The 20,342-nt window shown below is 34.5% G+C and overlaps 2 protein-coding genes across 7 annotated transcripts in view; both read right to left on the bottom strand.

The window, feature by feature from the left end:
- smpd2b (sphingomyelin phosphodiesterase 2b) lies at positions 1-15,602 on the bottom strand. The gene is made up of 11 exons (XM_051897824.1): positions 15,174-15,602; positions 11,510-11,582; positions 9,284-9,380; positions 6,043-6,119; positions 5,805-5,898; positions 5,344-5,433; positions 3,795-3,877; positions 3,467-3,599; positions 3,265-3,369; positions 2,858-3,026; positions 1-1,899 (listed from the first exon to the last, which is right to left on the bottom strand). The coding sequence occupies exons 2-11, from the start codon at positions 11,557-11,559 to the stop codon at positions 1,487-1,489; spliced, it is 1,311 nt and encodes a 436-aa protein (XP_051753784.1). The 5' UTR covers positions 11,560-11,582; positions 15,174-15,602; the 3' UTR covers positions 1-1,486.
- A 779-nt stretch (positions 15,603-16,381) lies between these two features.
- The window catches only part of tead3b (TEA domain family member 3 b), a 46,300-nt gene continuing 42,339 nt past the window's right edge, over positions 16,382-20,342 (bottom strand). For all 6 annotated transcript variants that reach the window (XM_051897399.1, XM_051897400.1, XM_051897401.1 and 3 more), the window contains one exon: positions 16,382-19,001. In XM_051897399.1, the coding sequence (XP_051753359.1) occupies positions 18,888-19,001 (114 nt within the window). In that variant the 3' untranslated portion in view covers positions 16,382-18,887. The remainder of the gene's footprint in view (positions 19,002-20,342) is intronic.

Below are 20,342 nucleotides of genomic sequence, written 5' to 3'. Positions count from 1 at the left end.
TTGCTGAAAAATTGATGTGCATTGTTTATTCTTTTTATAAAAGGTAGACTTGTGTAACAAAACTGTTATATTAGAGATAAATGAGGTTGTTGACATGTTAAACAAAAGGAAAATAACTTCACAGACACAGTTATGGAGTGATTTGACAAAACAAAATGACAACATCATGATAATGCATTGTATGCTTTTATCTTTCTCCACTTGAATTTCCCCAAACAGAAACTGTAAAATAGCTGAAGATATGAGGTTGTTCCTGGTATCCCAAAATGGCCTTATCATGAACATAACCATACACAATCACAATGAATGCAAACTTCAAAAGCTGGTGATTGGAAACACTTAACATATAAAGGACAGAAACACCTGCCCAGCAGGTCTCCATTTACAAAGGTTAACGAACAAAAGAATATTCAATTAGTAAGCGATTATGAGCTGTCATATGTGATTGACAGTGGTCCATTCTTCTAAAGTACTGGTTCTCAACCTACCTACAGTACATACATTCATTCACACATATATAATGATTGCAGAAGTTTTAAGAACTGTATGTTTTTCGCTAAAAACAACTTATTAGTTATGGAGGGAGAAAAGAAATGTGATTTCAGTTCACGATTTAATGTTTTTTTTTTTAGCATTTTAATTATCTAATTAAAATTAATCATTAATTTACATTAAAAATGGTTAAAAATATTCCTATTATTAATAACATTAATTATATTACCCATGTATTATATTAATTATTTTAAGTAATTATATATATATATATATAATCAAACCAAAAATTATTCAGACATTTTTGATATATTTTTACTAGTGGGTGCAGGACACTATAGTTCATTTATGTAAGTGAGGATAGCAAAATAAAGTAAACTATGACATATTATAACCAAAAATTCTTCATACAGTGGACTACCATAAAAATTTGGGACCAAAAATTATTCAGACACTTTGACCTGACCATGTTTTGCTTATGTGTTATCTGACATAATTAAGATTAATTTTTTCTGACACAGTTTAACTCTGAGATCTTGTCATATTTTATTACCATTTTTTTAAACTACAGTGAATAAACTGTAATAATGAATGAAACGTTCAAGGTGTCTGAATAAATTTTGGTTTGACTGTTATATATATATATATATATATACACACACACAGTGTGTACGTATATGTATATTATAAGTCATCCTGTAGCCTCCTTGGAAGTTTGCTGAGGCCACCTGGTTGAGAGCAACTGTTCTAAAGTGAAGTAGATCTGTCATGGAATTAATGATTTTGCTAACTTGTCATCTAATTTCCTGGTTTCTTTGTTCCCAGAATAATTATCCTTAATGTCTAGCCAAAACAAACAAAAAACAAAACCTTTAAACAGTGTGAAAAAGCTGAATACAGTTGAGTTAAGACATCATAAAACAGTGACCCAGTCTCCTTCTCAAGTTTCAGTTCAGAATTCCATCCAAACACCACATTTAATTCAGCTATCTGGCTACAAATGCACAGAATCCTTGCCGTCTAGTGGATTTCGCAAATGGTCCGCGGATAGAACCTTGGGGGACTCCTTAATCCGTTCCTGAAGGCTACTTAGTGCCAGTCTCATCTGGTCCTCTGTGCCTTGCAGTGCCTTCACCTCAATGCTATAGAAGATGTACAGCATCAGTGTAGAGAGGAGGACGGCAAAGCACAGCGCCCCAAGCAAGTAGAAAGAGGCTTTAGGAAAGGGCTGTTCAGCTCCCAGAGAAAACAATGGGACAGCGGCGATGGCTAGCTCAAGCACTAACAGGACAAGACCCATGATGCCTGTACGTGCCGCGGTGTGGCGCATGCGCTCAGAGCAGTGTAGACCCACCTTTACTTCAGTACGAGCTTCATTGACTGTGTTGATCAGCTCAGGAAGCTTATCTGAGAAAGAAACAAAGTGACAGAATGGAACTACCATTTAAAAGTTTGGGGTCAGACACATTAAATTTATCAAAATACATTTATAATGTTACAAAAGATTTCCATTTCACATAAATGCTGTTCTTTTGAACTTTCTATTTATCAAGGAATCCTGAAACAAATACATCACGGTTTCCACAAAAATATTAAGCAGCATAACTGTTTAACATTGATAATAATAAATGTTTCTTGAGCAGCAAATCAGCATATAAGAATGATTTCTGAAGGATCATGTGACACTGAAGACTGGAGTAATGATGCTGAAAATTCAGCTTTACCATCTCAGGAATAAATAAAATATATTGTAAAATATATTAAAATAAAAAACATTTATTTTAAATTGCAATAATATTTCACTATATTATTTATTTTACTGCACTTTTAATCAAATAAATGCAGCCTTGGTGAGCAGAAGAAACTTCTTTCAAAAACTTTTGACAAAAACCTCAAACTTTTGATGATGTCAAAACAATTAAAGAATAATCTTTAAAGAAGTAGTTCACCCTAAAATGAAAATTATGACATCACTCACACTCATGTTTCATACCCAAAAAGTGGTTATTTTTTTTCATGGAACACAAAGGGAAATGATCTGATGAATCAATAAGGATAATTATTTGTATTAGCTTCTCAGACAAACTCTGTGAAGATTTCTCCTTTATGTATTCCACGAAAATATAATATTATATGAGTTTGGAACAATATGAGGGTGAGTACATGAATATTTTTGGGTCAACTGTTCCTTTAAAACACCTTGATATCCAAAAAACATGCAGCCAGTTTCCAAATTTATTGCGGAGCAGCAAATAACACCGCATTGGTTTATTGGCAAGATGTTTGTTGTTGTTGTTGTTATTGTTGTTTAAGCAAAACTGCATGTAATTAATATTTCAAGACCCCAAAACTGAAACACAAATACCTGAAATACAGCCAAATTCTCTCTCTGAGCATCCATTTCCCTTTTTAGATGGCTTAAACAGGAACTCTGCAGTGAGAGCTTCATGGTCAGAGTAAGGAAAGGGCTGTCCAGGAACTGGACCCTTAGTGGTGGACAAAGATTCACAGCTCACATCTACTTCCCCTGATCCCTGGCAAGAAACAGCGCTGTCAGCAGTCATGTGCATACAAGTAAAGAAAGCTAAAACTCAGAAGAGTTTGAAAACTAGACATTTCTGAGGTATCATTTACTCGTCTGCAGGACGAGTTTGCGTCAACGTTTAATACTCAGGGTTGAGGTTTGTTCAGATCACTAAACTAGAGTACAGTTTGAGTCTCAGAAAACACCACTTAATACAACAGAAAGAGTAGAAAATGTAACTAATTTACCTTGAACAGGATGTAGTCTATCCGGACTCCTCCCCCAAATGGGACGAGACCATCCGTGTGTGTGAAAGGGTTTTCAGATATATGGGTGAATCCTTCCTCACATCCCTGGAATTAACGATAGGAGGTCATTATAAATCATAACTTAGCTATGTGACACACAGTCATCACAAGATTTCAGATAACCTCACGCTGCAGTACTAACGTCAAACTTGGCGGCCTCACTGAAGCTATCCAGTAGTCCAGTGTAGTTTCTCAGCAGTCTGGTACCGTGATCGTCCGGGTGCATGTTCAGATCTCCACCCAGAATCACCACGTCCGCTCCAGCACTAGTATGCCTTTTCAGAAAAATACACTCAGTCGTAAGCATTAAGCAATGAGAGCAGAAATCTGAGCGGCTGAAGTTTATTTTCAATGAAATACCTGATCAGATCAGTTTGAACGGCACATTTTATTGAAGGATCGAGCAATTAAAACCTATATTAGGCTTGAAAATGAACCCGCAGCCAAGGGTAAAATTGCAAAAAAGAGACCTTATGAACTGCTGCAGCTCCCAGGCTTGAACCACTCGGTGCGGGAGATACGAATCTTTCTCTCTGCAATATTCTGCATGCAGCTGCAAGGAAAAGAAAACTGCTGTAACACAGGGGCCATGTTCACACAGCTGCAGAATACGGTTGTCAGTTTAGTTATTTACAGGAGTGACAACTGTATTCTATAGCCGAACTCACACCCGTTAATTTTCAGGACTCACAACCGCATTCTCTGTGTGAACGGAACCGGACCGGACAAGTAGTTGTCTGTCACGTCAAGCAGAGCGAGCACAAACGCATGTCTACCATGTGTTACTTGTTTTTGTGTGTGGTTTTGGTAAGTTACAGCGATGGAGATATAAGATTATGGTCAGTTTTGTGTTTTATGCACAACTCAAATGCTCCGCTCTTCATCCAGTTATAAAAGCTGCTGACAGGTAATGAAGATTTGATGGATGAAATCGTGGCTCGATTGGACTGTTGTCGTGTCAAAAGTGATAAGACCTTTCAGATTAATACACACCGCCATTTTTGATATATGGTCACTGTTGATAATGATATGGTTACTGATAAGGGAATACAGGCTTGACTCCCATTGCACATTCATGCACACAGTATTCAAGATGCTACTGTAAGTTGCTGTGTGAATAGGACATTTCGAGACTCACACTTGTAAGTAAATGCAGTTGTCAATCCCAAAAACTGACAGCGTGAACATGGCAGGGTATAAACTAGGGCTGGGACAATACATCGATTCTCGATTCATGATACAATGAATCTGGATCGATCCTTATATTTTCTCTCTCAAATCAATTCTGAGCTTAGTTTTATCAGCAGATGGCGCTCTAGGCTAGTTTTTAACCACACACTCAAACGCTCATGAAGAAGAGTGCTCCACAGTGATCGTCCCGATGTATTGTCCCACACAAACATTCATGCATACATGCCAATGTTGTTATTGTTAACTAAAACTATTAAAATTAAAACTAGGGATAAGCATTTTTTTACAGTATTTATTCATCTTATACAACCGTTCATTTTAAGTTCATTAAATAATATTAATGGATACAACTTTTGATTTTAATAATGTATTAGCAAATGTTAAAATTAATAGCAACTAGGATTAATAAATGCTTTTGTTTATTTATTGTTTATTTCATGTAAAGTAAACCAATGTAGTTCTCTGATGTTAACAAATAAAACCTTATTGTGAAGTGTTACAGAAAAACTTAAAACACTTAAAAAAAACTTAAATGGACATTAGAAATGTTGCCTTAGCAACTAACTGAAATAAAATAAGTTTAAGTTGAGGTAATAAAATTACTAAAATTAAAATAAAAATAAATGAAATCTAAATTAAAAGAGACAAAAAAAAAGAGAGACAAAACCGCATAATAAAATTACTAACATTAAAACTAAAATAAAAAATAAAAAGTTACTGTATTGTTGTAAAAAAATAAAAACCTTGTTAAAAAATATTAATAAATACTTAAATAGTATATAAATAAAACTAAAATAAGACTGATTCACACATTTTGCATGAACTTACATGAGTTACAAAGACATGAACCGTCAACCCACTGATGTTAAGCAAGACCTTCCCGACGGCCTTGCCACCAAACCAGTCACCATGTTGTGCCTGATATAAGATTAGATCATTAACAAGCCTTCAGACCAATCAATCAGCTCTGACACTGAAAGAGGAAACTCACGCCACATAAATGGCACATATACAAGTTAATTTACAACAGGAAGCAAGATTTACAGGTTTGACTTAGGATGTAAAATAATGTTTAAAACCATAATATCTTTAGTAAGTATTTTATAAATCAATACAGTACTCAAGGATGCACTATATTGTGAATGTGATCATTTCTTAAATATGTAGTACAGGAAACTAAATGTCTTGTGTTATTTGTACCATGGGAATTAAACACTATTCTTCCAGACATCATTTTTATTTTTAAGTAGAAAAGCAGGATGTCTGTGCACATAATTCATCAGACCCACCATGTATGGATATCCATTTAATGAGTATCTGTACAGAAAGGCATCATGGATTCGATGTCTGGAAAAGACGGCCAATCCGCTCCCTATAAATCCACTGAAGACGAAAAGAAGTTTCTTTAAAAGGAAATGCATTTATAATTGTGTCCTTGTGCTTATAAATTTGTGCATTCAAGCCCAAAGAACCTTTCAGAGACAGAACTTCGCTGTTATATTCATGCATTTAAAGATCATGACTTACCTTTTAAAATAATGTGAATACGGATAGACACTGCCTAGATTCTTCTTTAAAAACAGGAAGTCTTTCTCGCACCAGACCTGTAACCAAAAATCATGTAATTCTACAGTACAATCCTGTTTTCAAACAATTAGCTAAAAGACAACTAAATTATCTGAATCATATTGTTTAAAGAGTTCATTTAATGATGAATAATAATTTTTAAACTGGCTCCTCTCAATGTGTGGAATATGTGGCAATCGATAATATTAAAAACTGCTATGCAGGGGCTGGACAATGAAACTGAAACACTGGCCAATATATTGTTGGAGGTTTTATTTATGTGTGGCCTGGTGGCCGATATTCACTGATTTTACTTTTCATCAGTAAGAGGCGAGTGTGAAGGTTGAGCTAGCAGAGCAACACTACAGCTGTACAGAAAATACTGCAATCCACACAACATAATGGGAGACGTATCAGAGTTCAAAAGAGGACAAATTGTTGGTGCGCGCCTCGCTGGTTCATCTGTGACCAAGATAGCAAGTGTGTGTTGTATCGAGAGCTATGATATCCAGAGTAATGTCTGCATACCAACACGTAGGTTGAACCACATCCAACAGCAGTGACTGTGGAGCGAGAGGAAGCTGTGTGAAAGGGATGTCCAGGTAATAAGCTGGACTGTATTCAAAAAACATAAAACCACAGCTTGACTCTCCTGTTTCCACCAACACTGTTTGTTGGGAGTAGGATTGGATATCGTTTGAATTTTAACAATTCCGATTCCGATTCTTATCGATTTAATAAAAAAAATTTAAAAACTTGGATATCATTTACATGTATTCTAAGTCTTATTTCAAAACATTTCTTTGTAGCTGAATACCTTTGTTGTATTTATTTGTGCGATTGCTAATTTGATTATTTGTTCTTTTTTAATTACTTGTTTACTTGTCTTTAATAATGCTTGAAATTTATATTAGTTAGGCTAGTTCAGTGGTCTCAAACTCAATTCCTGGAGGGCCACAGCTCTGCACTGTTTAGCTCCAACTTACACCTGCTTGGAAGTTTCTAGTAATCTTGAAGACCTTGATTAAAGGTGCACTATGTAGTTTTCCATCCGCTAGGGGGCGCCTATTCAAAACAAAGTGTAGCTTGATGATGCCAAGTTTGAGCATGGAATCTTGGGACATGTGGTCTTCACCTCACAGCCGGTGGAAATAAATCGGGATAGGACTCGGGCAGAAATCATGTTCATGGATGCGATTATTAACGTTACTGTAGTATGAAGCAGAGCAGGACCGAGTGTTGTGGGAGCCAAACGAGGCCACTGGAGCGATTGCGCAACACACGCCTCACGAGCAGCGGAACTTTTATTATGCCACTTCCTCGTTTCCAGTCATGAGTACGAGGTAACACAGCTCTGTTTATCATATTATATACATTTGAGAGTGTTGAAAATTATGTTATAACGTTACTCTGTGCGTTCACTCGGCGGCTGCTGTGAGACACTTGTTACACACTTCAGTAAGATAGATCGATTTTAGAATATCATATTAAATGCTGGATGGCTTGTGTTGATAAATGGCATGCAATTCATTTTAAAACGTATTGTACGATGGAGAAAATTCTGTATTACTGTTACTAAAAATAAAGCTGCATCTGATTATGCTATGTTAGCTACTTGACAAAATAGTGTTTTTCTCTGAGGCATGGTAAAGCATGGTACTCGCAAAAAATCAAGAAAATTAGATTTAAACAGTAAGACTAAACGTGTTGAGCTATATAACAATAGTTTTCTGTCTATAAATGTAACCAAACAGTTGTTCCCTTGTCTATTAAAACATGTAATATATTATAGCATCTTTGTTGTTTCCATGGTTTCTACAAAATAAAACGGAAACCGAGGGTAACGCGGGTATGACGCAATTGACAGGCGGCTCCTCACACGTCCTGGAGCCTTGGTTAAAATTGCAATTTTCTCACGATTTACAAATAGTTGGAAACATTTGGGATATTGTAAGTACTCAACTGAACAAAATATATAACACTGGACTAGTGGTTTTTGGATATTTTACTGCAAAAATTGTACATATTGCAGCTTTAGCTTGATCAGGTGTGTTTGATTAGGGTTGGAGCAAAACTGTGCAGAGCTGTGGCCCTCCAGGAACTGAGTTTGAGACCATTGGGCTAGTTGTTTTTGCAATGGTATTTTTAAACCATAGGCAAAAGTTCCATGTGTAAGTGTTCTTTATTGTTCGAGATGGCAGCAGGTTTATTAGGCTGCTGTCACTTTAAGAGCTGCACAGATCCAATATACTGTTACACATCCGTTTTTTTGTCAACTATTTACGTTCACTTAAGACATAACCGACTGTGTTTACAAGGATATTTTGAGTATCACACACTATACAGTATGAGAGATGGCTTTCTCTGAGCATGTTTTGAATGTGAAAACAGCATGCGAGTCTTAAAAAAAAATTGATAAGAAGAATTTAATTTTTAGTTTTATGACAAGTATCCGATTCCAGAATTGGAATTGATTTTTGATCCCAACCCTAGTCAGGCTGCTATAGCCAAACCTTTGGTCACTTGTACCAATGCCAAATGTCAGTTTCATTGGTGCCAACGGTGCAAATCTTGGGCTGTGGATAATGTGAAACATGCATGGTTCTCTGATGAGTCCACCTTCACTGTGTTTCCCACATCCATGGGAGTTACGGTGTAGAGAAGCCTCAAAAGATCTTACTGCTGTAGCTGCCCAGAGTTTTGGCTGCAAAATCATGACATTCCCTACTGTGCTTGATGAACCAAAGACTACTGAACCATTCTGGAGGACCATGTGCACCTAATGTTTCAAACATTGTACCCTGAAGGGGGTGTCGTGTATCAGGATGATAATGCACCAATACACACAGCAAGACTTGTGACAGAATGGTTTGATGAACATAAAAGTGAATTGGAACATCTCCCATGGCCTGCACAGTCACCAGATCTGAACATTTTTGAGTCACTTTGAGGTATTTTGGAGGAGCAAGTCAGAAAACATTTCATCACATAGTGACCTGGATACTGTTCTGAGTCGGCTCAAAATCCCTCTGGCCACTGTATCTGTCATTCCCAAGACAAACTGATGCTCTATTGGCCGCAAAAGAAGGCCCTACACCATACTCATAAATTACCAGGTGTTTTAATTTCATTGTCCAACCCCTGTATATTTGATCAATGCAGAATGTATTTGCCTGTGTATGTGTGTGTGAACATGCTTCACCTCCTGTAGTAACGCTATATCAAGCTGTTCCTGATTCAGCAGGTCTCCGATCAGAACAAATCGCTCTATGCAGTTCTTACTGAGGTATCTGATCCCCCTAAAACAATCAAATGTGGTTCATGCACACATTTATGCTGTTATAAATTTATTGGTTAATAATATAAATCCAGTGCACAGACATATGAGAGAAAAGAAAAAGATTTTACGAAATGTATTTTAATAGTAAAAAATGAAAACCACAAATTTGATTATGCAAATCTCTCATTCCTGCAACATACAGTAAAAATGTTTATAACTAGTTTATATACCTATTATTTTTCTGTTTTATAATTTGTATACAAATGTAAAATATTTATTATGACATATTTATTATGAATATCTCTAAACAAATACATTTTATTTTAATTAAAAATGCGTTTAACCCATTTCAGCCCACCGGCAACTATAGTTGCCGCAGTGTATAGTTGTCATTTTCCTTTTGTAAGTATTTTTTTGGATGTTATCCATGTTTTATGTCTCAATGACATGCATGAAAACAACCAAATAAAGGATTTCAAGAACAAAAAAAAGGTATTAACTTCCTTCCTGCCACATGAGGCTGTCAGCTTCCTACCCATACTTCCAGGAAGCATGGCGAAGGCAAACTCTCCCAAAGAAATGTAATTTTCATGTTACTAATAAGTATTTTTTGTTGACATTTACATATCTACATAATCATGAAGGTCTCTAGAATCATCCAAACAAAACAAATCTTACAAGAGATCTATAGTTTTTTGTACACTATAGTCCAAGCAGCAACTATAGTTGCCGGTGGGCAAATGACTTGTACATATATGATGGTGAAATGGGGTATACAGTGTTAATAGCTTAATAAGTCAAAGTTATTGGTCTTGTTTAGTGCTTTTTTCTTTAATAATATCCCACCTAGAACATAACTTAATCCTTTAACTGACATCTCTGCTGTACAGCTTAATTTGATAGTGATGGACGCACTTCCTTTGCATGTGAGAAATGCGGTGTTGCCTTGCATGTTGAGTGCTTCAAGAAATTTCATGCAAACCACTAAAACTCTACCCAACACAGACACATATGACATAACTTCCTATTCTGAATGTCTTTTGAAAGACACTATCTGTATGCACTGTTATTTATTTATTTATTTATTTTATGTGACCCTGGACCACAAAACCAGTCATAAGGGTCAATCTTTTTTTTTTTTTTTTTAATTGAGATTTATACATAATATCACAAAAATTATTATATCAAAATATTGAGAAAATCGCCTTTAAAGTTGTCCAAATAAAGTCTTTAGCAATGCATATCCACTCACAAAAATACATTTTTGATATAATTATGGTAGGAAATTTACAAAATATCTTCATGGAACATGATCTTTCCTAATGATTTTGGGAATAAAAGAAAAATCGATCATTTTAACCCATACAATGTATTGTTGGCTATTACTACAAATATATCCATGCGACTTATAACTGGTTTTGTGGTCCTGGGTCACATATAGATGTAAAATTTTCTCCCTTCTTTTTATTTTTATTTATTTATTTTTATTTAACTTTTTGATTCACAATGCTCTGTTGGGGCAACTTAATGGGCTGCACTTTGTTCTGCACTGTGTTCCACCACTTTAAAACAAATGGATTTGTTGTGTTTTCATATTCAAGGGATTATAAGCTAGATGCAGCTTTTTTTGGGTTTGCATTGAATGTTCTTCGACTTTTATACATAATAAATGTGTTTATGAATAGAGATTGATCTGTTCAAAGCAGTTATTTTGAGTTAGATGCCAAATGTTCTCGTCCTATTCAAATTTGACAATGAAAGGGTGCTTACAAAATATTTGCCCACCAGCAACTAGTTGGCGCACATTCAAATACGATTTTTAAGAAAAAAAAAAAAAAAACCTGGGGAAAATAAATGCAGAACATGTTCACATGGGACACTATTAACACAAATATATGCATGAACCATTTAGAAAAATGTGGGCACAAATGGGTTAATATCAATTGGTATGAAAACAAATATTTTGTAGAAAAAGATATGCAAAGTTAATACGAAGTCAGATTTATTTTGGCTTTAAAAACCCAATATTCCTAATATTTACATAAAATATTCTGAGTAGGATCCGTTAGATATAATTTAGGAATATCGGAATCTTGAGCGCATTTACATACAAAAGGAAACAAGCGTTGATGTAAAGAGTGAACTTGCCAGCAGTTGAGAGAGAAGACACGTAATCTGATTGGTGCTGAGGTTGTCATGGCGATAAGTCTTTTGGGTTGGTCTGTAAGGATAAATGAGAGAATTCAGTTTGAGCTCAAACTCGTTCCAACACACAAAACAAAACTGGTTTGATTCAGTTGTGAACTTCTCAGAATGAGCGTTACTGCACGTTTGAAAATGTTTACACAAAATACAGAAAACCATTCTTTTCAGTGCACTAAAAGCTTAAGTTAGTGAGACTACAGGGAAACTTACTGGTTTGTCAATGTCTTGAAACATACTGTGAAAAATCATTATTAAAAATACAAATACACTCCCACATCATCAACACAAAACAACTCAAAAGCACTTCACCAAATCTAAAATAAAATCTCATTTTTACCTGACCTGGCTAAAATCTGCATTAAAGCAAGACTGGTGTGCTTTAGTCTGAAGCTTTCTAACAGAAACTAGTTCACAAGCACCTGAACATGCAAGTCATTTAAATACCTACTTTGAGCGAGAGTAAATCCACAGACAGAAGTGAAACAGAGACACGGCTCAGAAACACATGTCTGACATACAGCGCTCATAAATCATAAAGCCCGGCACCCAGCAATGCTGCTGGATATCATTATGGCTCCACCTCAATCCCGAGGGTCAAAGGTCCACTTACTGTGTTGTCATGGTGACACTGTGCACAACACACCTTGTAGAGTGGCTGTGAAGATAACCTTATATACACACATTTATATAATGCATTAATTATGCACGTTATAATGCTTTGCATGGTCTCATGAATAATTGTAACCACAGTTATAATACTGATCTATTCCTTTAGAAAGTATAATGCACTAAAACAACACATTTCAGATGCACCAAGGAATCTGGAAATATTTTAACTTTGGTTACAATTATTTATGAAAAGATTATAACATGCACTATGAACACCTTAATAATGCATTATACATAAAGGCTTTAAGTGAAGTGTCACCAACACCTCTTTCTAACGGATGGTGCTGTAATAATATCACACTATGGTAAAACTATGGCACATCATTCACCACTGAAATTAATGTACCATGGTATTTTTATGGTACTAGATTCTTGCAAATCCACTAAGATCCTTCTAACATTAACTCCCAGCAATTTACATACTTACTGATCTGAACTGTAACGGCAGCATGTGCCTGTGTTGACAGTACATCAGTCTGTGTTCATTTTACACCAGTAAGCAACAACATTTGCTGCAGCGTTATGATCATCCAGGGACAGTAAACACAGACACAGCTGCTCCACACAAGCACTGACAGGCGCCAGGAGGATCCGTGTTTACTGACCGACTCTAACGTAAGATATGAGGGAGACGAGCGACTGAGCTTCAACCAAATCAGTTTACCTGGAAAACTTCACCAAACAAATGGTACTACCTTGTTTATTGGTCATGTGCCATTGTAATATGGTTTATGGACAATATTTTTTGAAATACTGTGTACCACATATATATATATATATATATATATATAGGGTGCGATTTGTGAAAAAACCAGAGGGGGGGATGTTTTAAAAAAATTTTTTTTTTTTTTTTGTCTTTTTTTCCCCTTTTGAAAATAAACCACAAACCACAGTGGAGCTATATACTAATTTTTGGCAGCTGCCTGTTACAGAAACATTTTTACAACAAATATTCTGATTTAACCTTGAGTTTTGAAGTATTAGACAGATTAGATAGCTTCGATATTTGCACAGACCTCTACATTCAATCGCATTTGCTCCTATTTATTTTTGATCACAGTGCATACACAAACGTTTAGTCCCAAAATGCGCACATTTGAAGAAATACACGTTTACCTTATATTTTATTAGATAAAACAGAAGCAGGGCCGTACACGGTTTCATAATTACCGAGGTCACAAAATGTACTTTACTAGTCTAGGGGGGTACAGGGGCATGCTCCCCCGAAAATTTTTTTATTTCCTTGGTGTAGACATGTGCATTTTAAGGCTAACAAATTGGATAACAATTGCTTTGAAACAATGTCAACAAATAGCCTATGCATGCACAGTTTTGAGGCAGCTTTAATCACATTTGGTAATTTCATGACTTAATTTACAACAGATGAACGACGGTGCATGCTCGTAGTTTCATTTGCGCTTTATTTAAGCTATAATAAAGTAATGTGCAGCGCGCGGAAAAGATAGGTGAGGACGAGGGAGCTTTACTTGAACGACAGTGAACTGCGGTCAGACGAGATGTTGTCAGCAAAACTCAGAAAAATGAACATGACTGTCTAATCAGCCGTTATACTGTGCTCGCGGCACGCACTCAAGAATTGCATGCGCAAATGCAGCGGCACATGCTGCACATTACTTTATTATAGCTTAAATAATAATTGACATTGTTTCAAAGCAAGTGTTATCCAATTTGTTGGCCTTAAAATGCACGTCTACACCAAGGAAATCAAAATTTCTCCAAATGTGTGCACATTGGGACTAAACGTTTGTGTATGCACTGTGATCAAAAATAAATAAGAGCAAACGTGATTGAATGTAGAGGTCTGTGTCTCGTTATTCTATTAAAAAAATCAATAACTACTGATTGATTTTGCATGATTTTGCATTCCTATTAGAAATTAAGAATTTTTAGTGTCATTGTAAATAGTGGTGCAAATATCAAAGCTATCTAATCTGTCTAATCCTTCAAAACTCAAGGTTAAATCAGAATATTTATTGTAAAAATGTTTCTGTAACTGGCAGCTGCCAAAAATTTATATATAGCTCACTGTGGTTTGTGGTTTATTTTCAAAAGGGAAAAAAAAACTTTTCAAAACATCCCCCCCCTCTGGTTTTTTTCACAAATCGCACCCTGTGTATATATATATATATATATATATGTGTGTGTGTGTGTGTGTGTGTGTGTGTGTATGTGTGTGTGTGTGTGTGTGTGTGTGTGTATACAGTAAGCCTACTGTGCAAAAGTCTTAGGCACGTCAGTATTTTCACCCCCAAAAAAGGGTTTTAAGCCAGTTATTTATATATTTTGCTGTAGTGTGTCAGTAGGAAATATCAGTTCACATTTCCAAACATTCATTTTGCCATTAATTTTAATAATCCAGTGAGATTTTTGTATGCACAAGGAGTCTGACAACAGCCGGTGCTCCACACTGAGATCTGATCTCACCATCATCGAATCTGTCTGTGATTACATGAAGAAAAAGATGAAACTGAGACAAACTAAATCCAGAAGAACTGTGGCCGTGTCTCCAAGACACTTGAAGAAACCGACCAGCAAAGTACATTACTATACATAAATATATAGTAACATTTTTAATGTTTTTGTAATAAGTCTCTTATGTTCAGCAGGGAATTTATTTGATCACATAAATATTATTACAGTTTTAAATGACAGTTTTCTGTAAATTCTCAGCAAGTATTTTTACTTTGTTCTTTAATATGGGCTTACAAAATAAATTAGCTTTTGTGTGCATTTTACACACACACACACACACATATATATATACTTACACATACATAGGTACATTATTGAAGGTAATGAAAACATATTGTGTAATATACAGACGTTTAAATGATGCAGGATCTTTCAAAAGCTTTTAAAATGCTGTTGCATGTAATCATATTAAATGTAATCATATATGTTGGAGATCCGATCTTACCTTTATACTTGGCAGTGTTTCACTCAATCAATCCGAATTTGTTTTCGGCGTTATCTCTGTTATAAACAAATTTTCATGAGCTGCGAGTCTCATATCCTGTCCATTTGTTTCAGTCAGACCGCTACTTCCTCATCTGCCACTGACCTGGATGTCGTCTGCAGAAAAGTCATTCGGCTTTATCAAAAGGACATTTCACATTTAACTTTAAACTTTTAACATGTAAAATGAGTAAACGTGTTCACGTGTATCAAAATAAAGCTTTATTAAGAGTCTCTCTGTGACTGACACACGCGTTTGTGTGGCGTATAATCAGAGTTTTGCAATAAAAGGTTCAAAGACGTTTTTTGTTCTTTTTTTCCGAACAAGTGCTACTTTGCAGCAAATGCATTAAAGTTGGTAACCGTGTCCGTGCGTACGCCGACGTTCGACGTAAAGGATCCGTCATTAACAGCGCCACGTTGCCTGGAATCTTGGGAAAATGAGTTTTCTTTAAGAAACGTTTACTTATAATTGAATTTGTTTGGTTAGGTACAACAACTTAAAATAATAATTGTCCCATTTTAACACTATTATATTCACTGCCTAATTTCAGTTAAACAGCTATTAAATCATTATTCGTTTGTAAACTGTTTTCAAGACCGTTGGTGAAGTGTGGATTGCGCGGTCACATCATACGTGTTACTTTTCTCAGCGCTTTCCAGGATGGACCAATCACATGCGTTGGTGAATAATAGAGATGAGGTTTTTAAGATCGTTTTAAATTTACTTGGGTGCGCCAAATAAGAATCATTGTTTACTTGTGTAAATATTTTCATCAATATTTACACAAAAGTACTTTCTAGAGTAAAAATATCTGCAAACAACATAAAAAAAACGGTGTTTTTTTCTGAAGCGCCTTTCTCAAGAGGAAAATCTGCAACTCATAGTAAAGTTTTTGGACATTTACCATAGTATTCCTTTAAATACCTATGAGTATATATTAAAGCACCATAGTACTTTTTTTATAAGAGGAATGCTACGTTTTTCTCGACAGCCAGTAAAGCTGCAGTTGGTGATAATTCATTACAAAACACAATTAACATGTTTATTCAGAAGTTTTTCTGAAATATTCTGTTGTTTAGTACTGCCATTTAAATTAAACATGTTCCCTCTTTGCTTTCATTAACATTTTTGTGAAAGAGAATAAGACACTTTTACAAAGTTGTAAGTGTGTTTTAAGAAATACGGTCCAAGGAGACCCATGCCATTTTATTGGTATTGCTATACATTGTTTTGATTATATTGTACAAACCCCTAACATTGAAGATATTCGATACATAACTGCAATGCACAACTGGTAACCAAGGCCACAACGAACTGTTAAAAACAGGGGGAAAGCTTTTGCCAACACCACTTAGATTATGGCATAAAATAACAGAAGTAACACACAAAATTTTCAATGTATGCATATAGGATCAATTGAAAGTCAAAGAGCAAACATAAAATTAATAATTATAATAACAATAATTATAAAAAGGAAACAAAAAAGCCTGTAAGAAAAAAAAATACAATTGAGGAAACTCTCGTCACTGAAGTTCAAACATGAAAATGCAGGTTAAGATTGTACCAATATACATTAAATTTCTGCTTTTAAGGTGTACCCAAGAATTAGCAGTACCTTCAGAACTCATCTAGACATAAAACTGCTATCAGCGAGCGCCAACTCGTGTCTAAAAACCATCCCAAGAAAATTTAACATACAAACCGTGCGGTCTTTGAATTAAAAGGGCAAGTGGAACAAAAACGCTACATGGTTTCATTAAGAACAGGCATTTGAAACATCGAATCAGATCTAAAATTCAAGTCTTTAGTTCTCTATGGGGAAAACAAACGGTTCTATTTTCAGTAGTAGCAAAAGATCTCAGTTCAGCACTGTTAAAATGGCATAGTTCTGTAAAAACGCATGCATAACCATTTCAAACACCTGGTGCATTCATGTAACCAAAAAGTAATCGTAAAGAGACTGACTATACATCTAAAGGGAGTAAAAAAAGAGATGCACAAATGATAAGAACTGTAACACAGTTGTGTTGAAATACATGGTGAAATTAATGACTTTCCCTTTTACACTTTAACACCAGGAATACTAAAAAGAAAAACTGATGCTTTAACTGGAAACTAAAGAAGCCGACATGTAACTCAAGAGAAATGTACTTGTTGCAAAAGAAGGCACACAGTGCAGGGATGTTGTGAAGGTGAAGGTGAAGATTTAAAAACAAAAAATAGTAAGAGATGCAAACATTCTCTGAGGGTTTAAAGCACCAGAAAGTACGACAGCAACGCAACATTCTCATTCAAAAAGACAAAAAAACAAAAAAAACAAGCAACTCTATCGAGGTATTGTTCCAGGATTAAATGTTTAAAATCTCGATGGGCAGCAACTGTGAAAGCCATTTTTCATTGTACCAGAGTGACATTTAGCCTGTCAGGCTTGACATTTCAACAACCGGACCTTTTCCTCAGTTCACACATCTTGCAAAAGCTTCAATGAACAGCAGAGTCAAATACTTTGTCATGTTGTAGCATAAAGAAATTGATCGTTTTATCTATTCCTACTATTTTACGTCGAGAGGTAGTCAAAAGGCACTTCAGAGTATCAATCAACTTGTGTTCTTTGAAGAAAGGCACTCACATTTGGGTCAACTACTCAAAAATCCTTTAGTACCTGCAAAACGGTTTCTGACGCCTCTCCTGTTGTTCAAAGGACAGGTGTTGAAAAACATTTTTAACCGAAATCTTGTGTTATTTGGTTAAATAAAAAAGGACAGGAAAAGGCTTTGTTTTCCAAAAAATGTAACTGCAGTGTGTTTTCAGTAGGTCTGTCCTTAATAAAAATGAACGTAAACCCTCTGCTGGTCCTCATTTACAAATCAGGTGAAATCTCATGAAACCTGTCAAGAACATGTTCAGGTCATATTTCACTCCAAAATCAAAAGAAAAAAAAAAATATCGAAAATAGTTTATATTATATATATATATATATATATATATATATATATATTTCATTACATTATGACATTATATTGATGACAATTGAGCACATTTCCTCCCAATTCTGATTAATATAATGCTAGTAATATAATGCTGTCTTAAGAGTAATGAGAATAACGTTTTCAGTTGCATTATGATAAGAATTTAGGGAGGCAACATGCTTCATGAAAAGGTCAAAATGCAAAAAATGGCCCTAAAATAGCCTTCATTCAAAATATGCATATGGTATATATTTTTTCTTTTAATTTTAGAGTATTCTTCATGAGATTCACCTTTTTATATCACTGTAAAATGCTGCATGCACCACTTATAAACGGCACACATTGTCTTCCATGACATTCTTTCCCATCCACACATTCACATTCCCTCCGTGGAGACACAACAAAGCTTAAAAGACATCTATGATCTGTATATGCAACAAAACCAACGTGACCCATTTTGTATTTAAGGCATTTAAAAACAAATACAAAAAGTTTTTTTTTTTTTTTTAACAGAGTAATACTATATTTTTTATGTCCTCAAAGACTCAATTAAATTCTGCACCAGAAGCAAAACATTTGGTTTTGTGTAACATTTTGGCGTATTCCTCCGATGTTTGGACAATTTGGCATATTCCTCCATATGTGTGACGGAGGGACTGTGCAAAGCAACAGAAGTCTGTTGACAGAACAGCTCGCGGCCGTGCTAGTCCTTAATGAGCCTATAGACGTGGTATTGTGCCCCGTGTTCACTTGTCGACACTTCAAATACAAACGCTATACACAGTAGTGTCTCCTGGGTTTCCCTGTTGGTCACCACCTGCAGAAAGTCAAACAGAGAGGAAAGAAATGCTAAATATTGCAGAAGAGAATTTCTATTACAGAAATATAAAACACTGATTCATTCATTTTCTAAAAAAGAAACAAGTAATGTCTAATTCACACATGTAGGGGTCGGTGATATGACCAAAATCTAATATTTCACGATGTTTATAAAAAAAAAAATTAAAAAAAAAAAAAAAAGATTTATATATATATATATATATATATATTTATATATATATATATATATATATATATATATATAAAAATAATATATAATAACCAAGATTTATTCAGACACCTTGAACATTTCTTTCATTAATAGTTTATTCACTAGAGCTTAAAAAAATGGTAATAAAATATGACAAGATCTCAGAGTTAAACTGTGTCAGAAAAAATTTATCTTAATTATGTCAGATAACACTTAGGCAAAACATGGTCAGGTCAAAGTGTCTGAATTTTTTTTTTGGTTCCAAATTTTTATCAGAATTACTGTATGAAGAATTTTTGGGTATAATATGTCACAGTTTACTTTATTTTACTATCCTCACTTACATGAATGAACTATAGTGTCCTGCACCCACTAGTAAAAATATATCAAAAATGTCTGAATAATTTTTTATTTGACTGTATATACATACATATATATATATATATATATATATATATATATATATATATATATATATATATATATATACACACATAGCGATTAATTGCATCCAAAATAAATGTTTGTGTTTACATAATATGTGTGTACTGTGTATATTTATTATGTATTTATAAATACACACACATGCATATTATATATTTAACAAAAATATATTATATTTATATATAAAATATTTATATTTATATATAACAAATTACACACACATATACGCACAGATGTATATATTTAAGAAATATTTACATGTATGTGTGTATTTATATATACATAAATATACACAGCACACACACATACTGTATAATGTAAACTTTCATTTTGGATGCGATTAATCAATATGACAACACTAAATATATATACATATATATTTTTGTTTTTTGTTTTAAAAATAAGAACAAAGAAATTAATTTTACTTTGGTAAATTTTATTATATATAAATTTTATTTTATGATTTCCATTAATTACAGAAAAATTCTCTGATAAACTCTATTAATTCAAGTCAAGACACCTTTATACAATACAGATTTACTAATGCAATAATGATTCACTAATGCAAACAGAATTCAATTCTGCTTTAAATCGGCTCTAAAAAGACAATAGTAAACAGTCATTATTCAGTTGAAATCAGTAATTCTCAATTAATTCTAAGCCTTATTTTAAATGTTACGAAAA

This window comes from Ctenopharyngodon idella, chromosome 6, assembly GCF_019924925.1.
Source record: "Ctenopharyngodon idella isolate HZGC_01 chromosome 6, HZGC01, whole genome shotgun sequence".
Taxonomy (NCBI): Eukaryota; Metazoa; Chordata; class Actinopteri; order Cypriniformes; family Xenocyprididae; genus Ctenopharyngodon; species Ctenopharyngodon idella.
Note: the sequence above shows the minus strand (reverse complement) of the source record. Positions and strands in the feature narration are given on the sequence as shown.

Excerpts from the sequence above, each read along its gene's own strand:
- smpd2b (XM_051897824.1), bottom strand. The coding sequence starts at position 11,559 with ATGACAACCTCAGCACCAATCAGATTACGTGTCTTCTCTCTCAACTGC. Across the intron at positions 3,027-3,264 it reads TAGACTACATCCTGTTCAAG|GGATCAGGGGAAGTAGATGT; the intron begins GTAAATTAGTTA and ends GTTTCTTGCCAG. Across the intron at positions 1,900-2,857 it reads AGAATTTGGCTGTATTTCAG|ATAAGCTTCCTGAGCTGATC; the intron begins GTATTTGTGTTT and ends TTTCTTTCTCAG.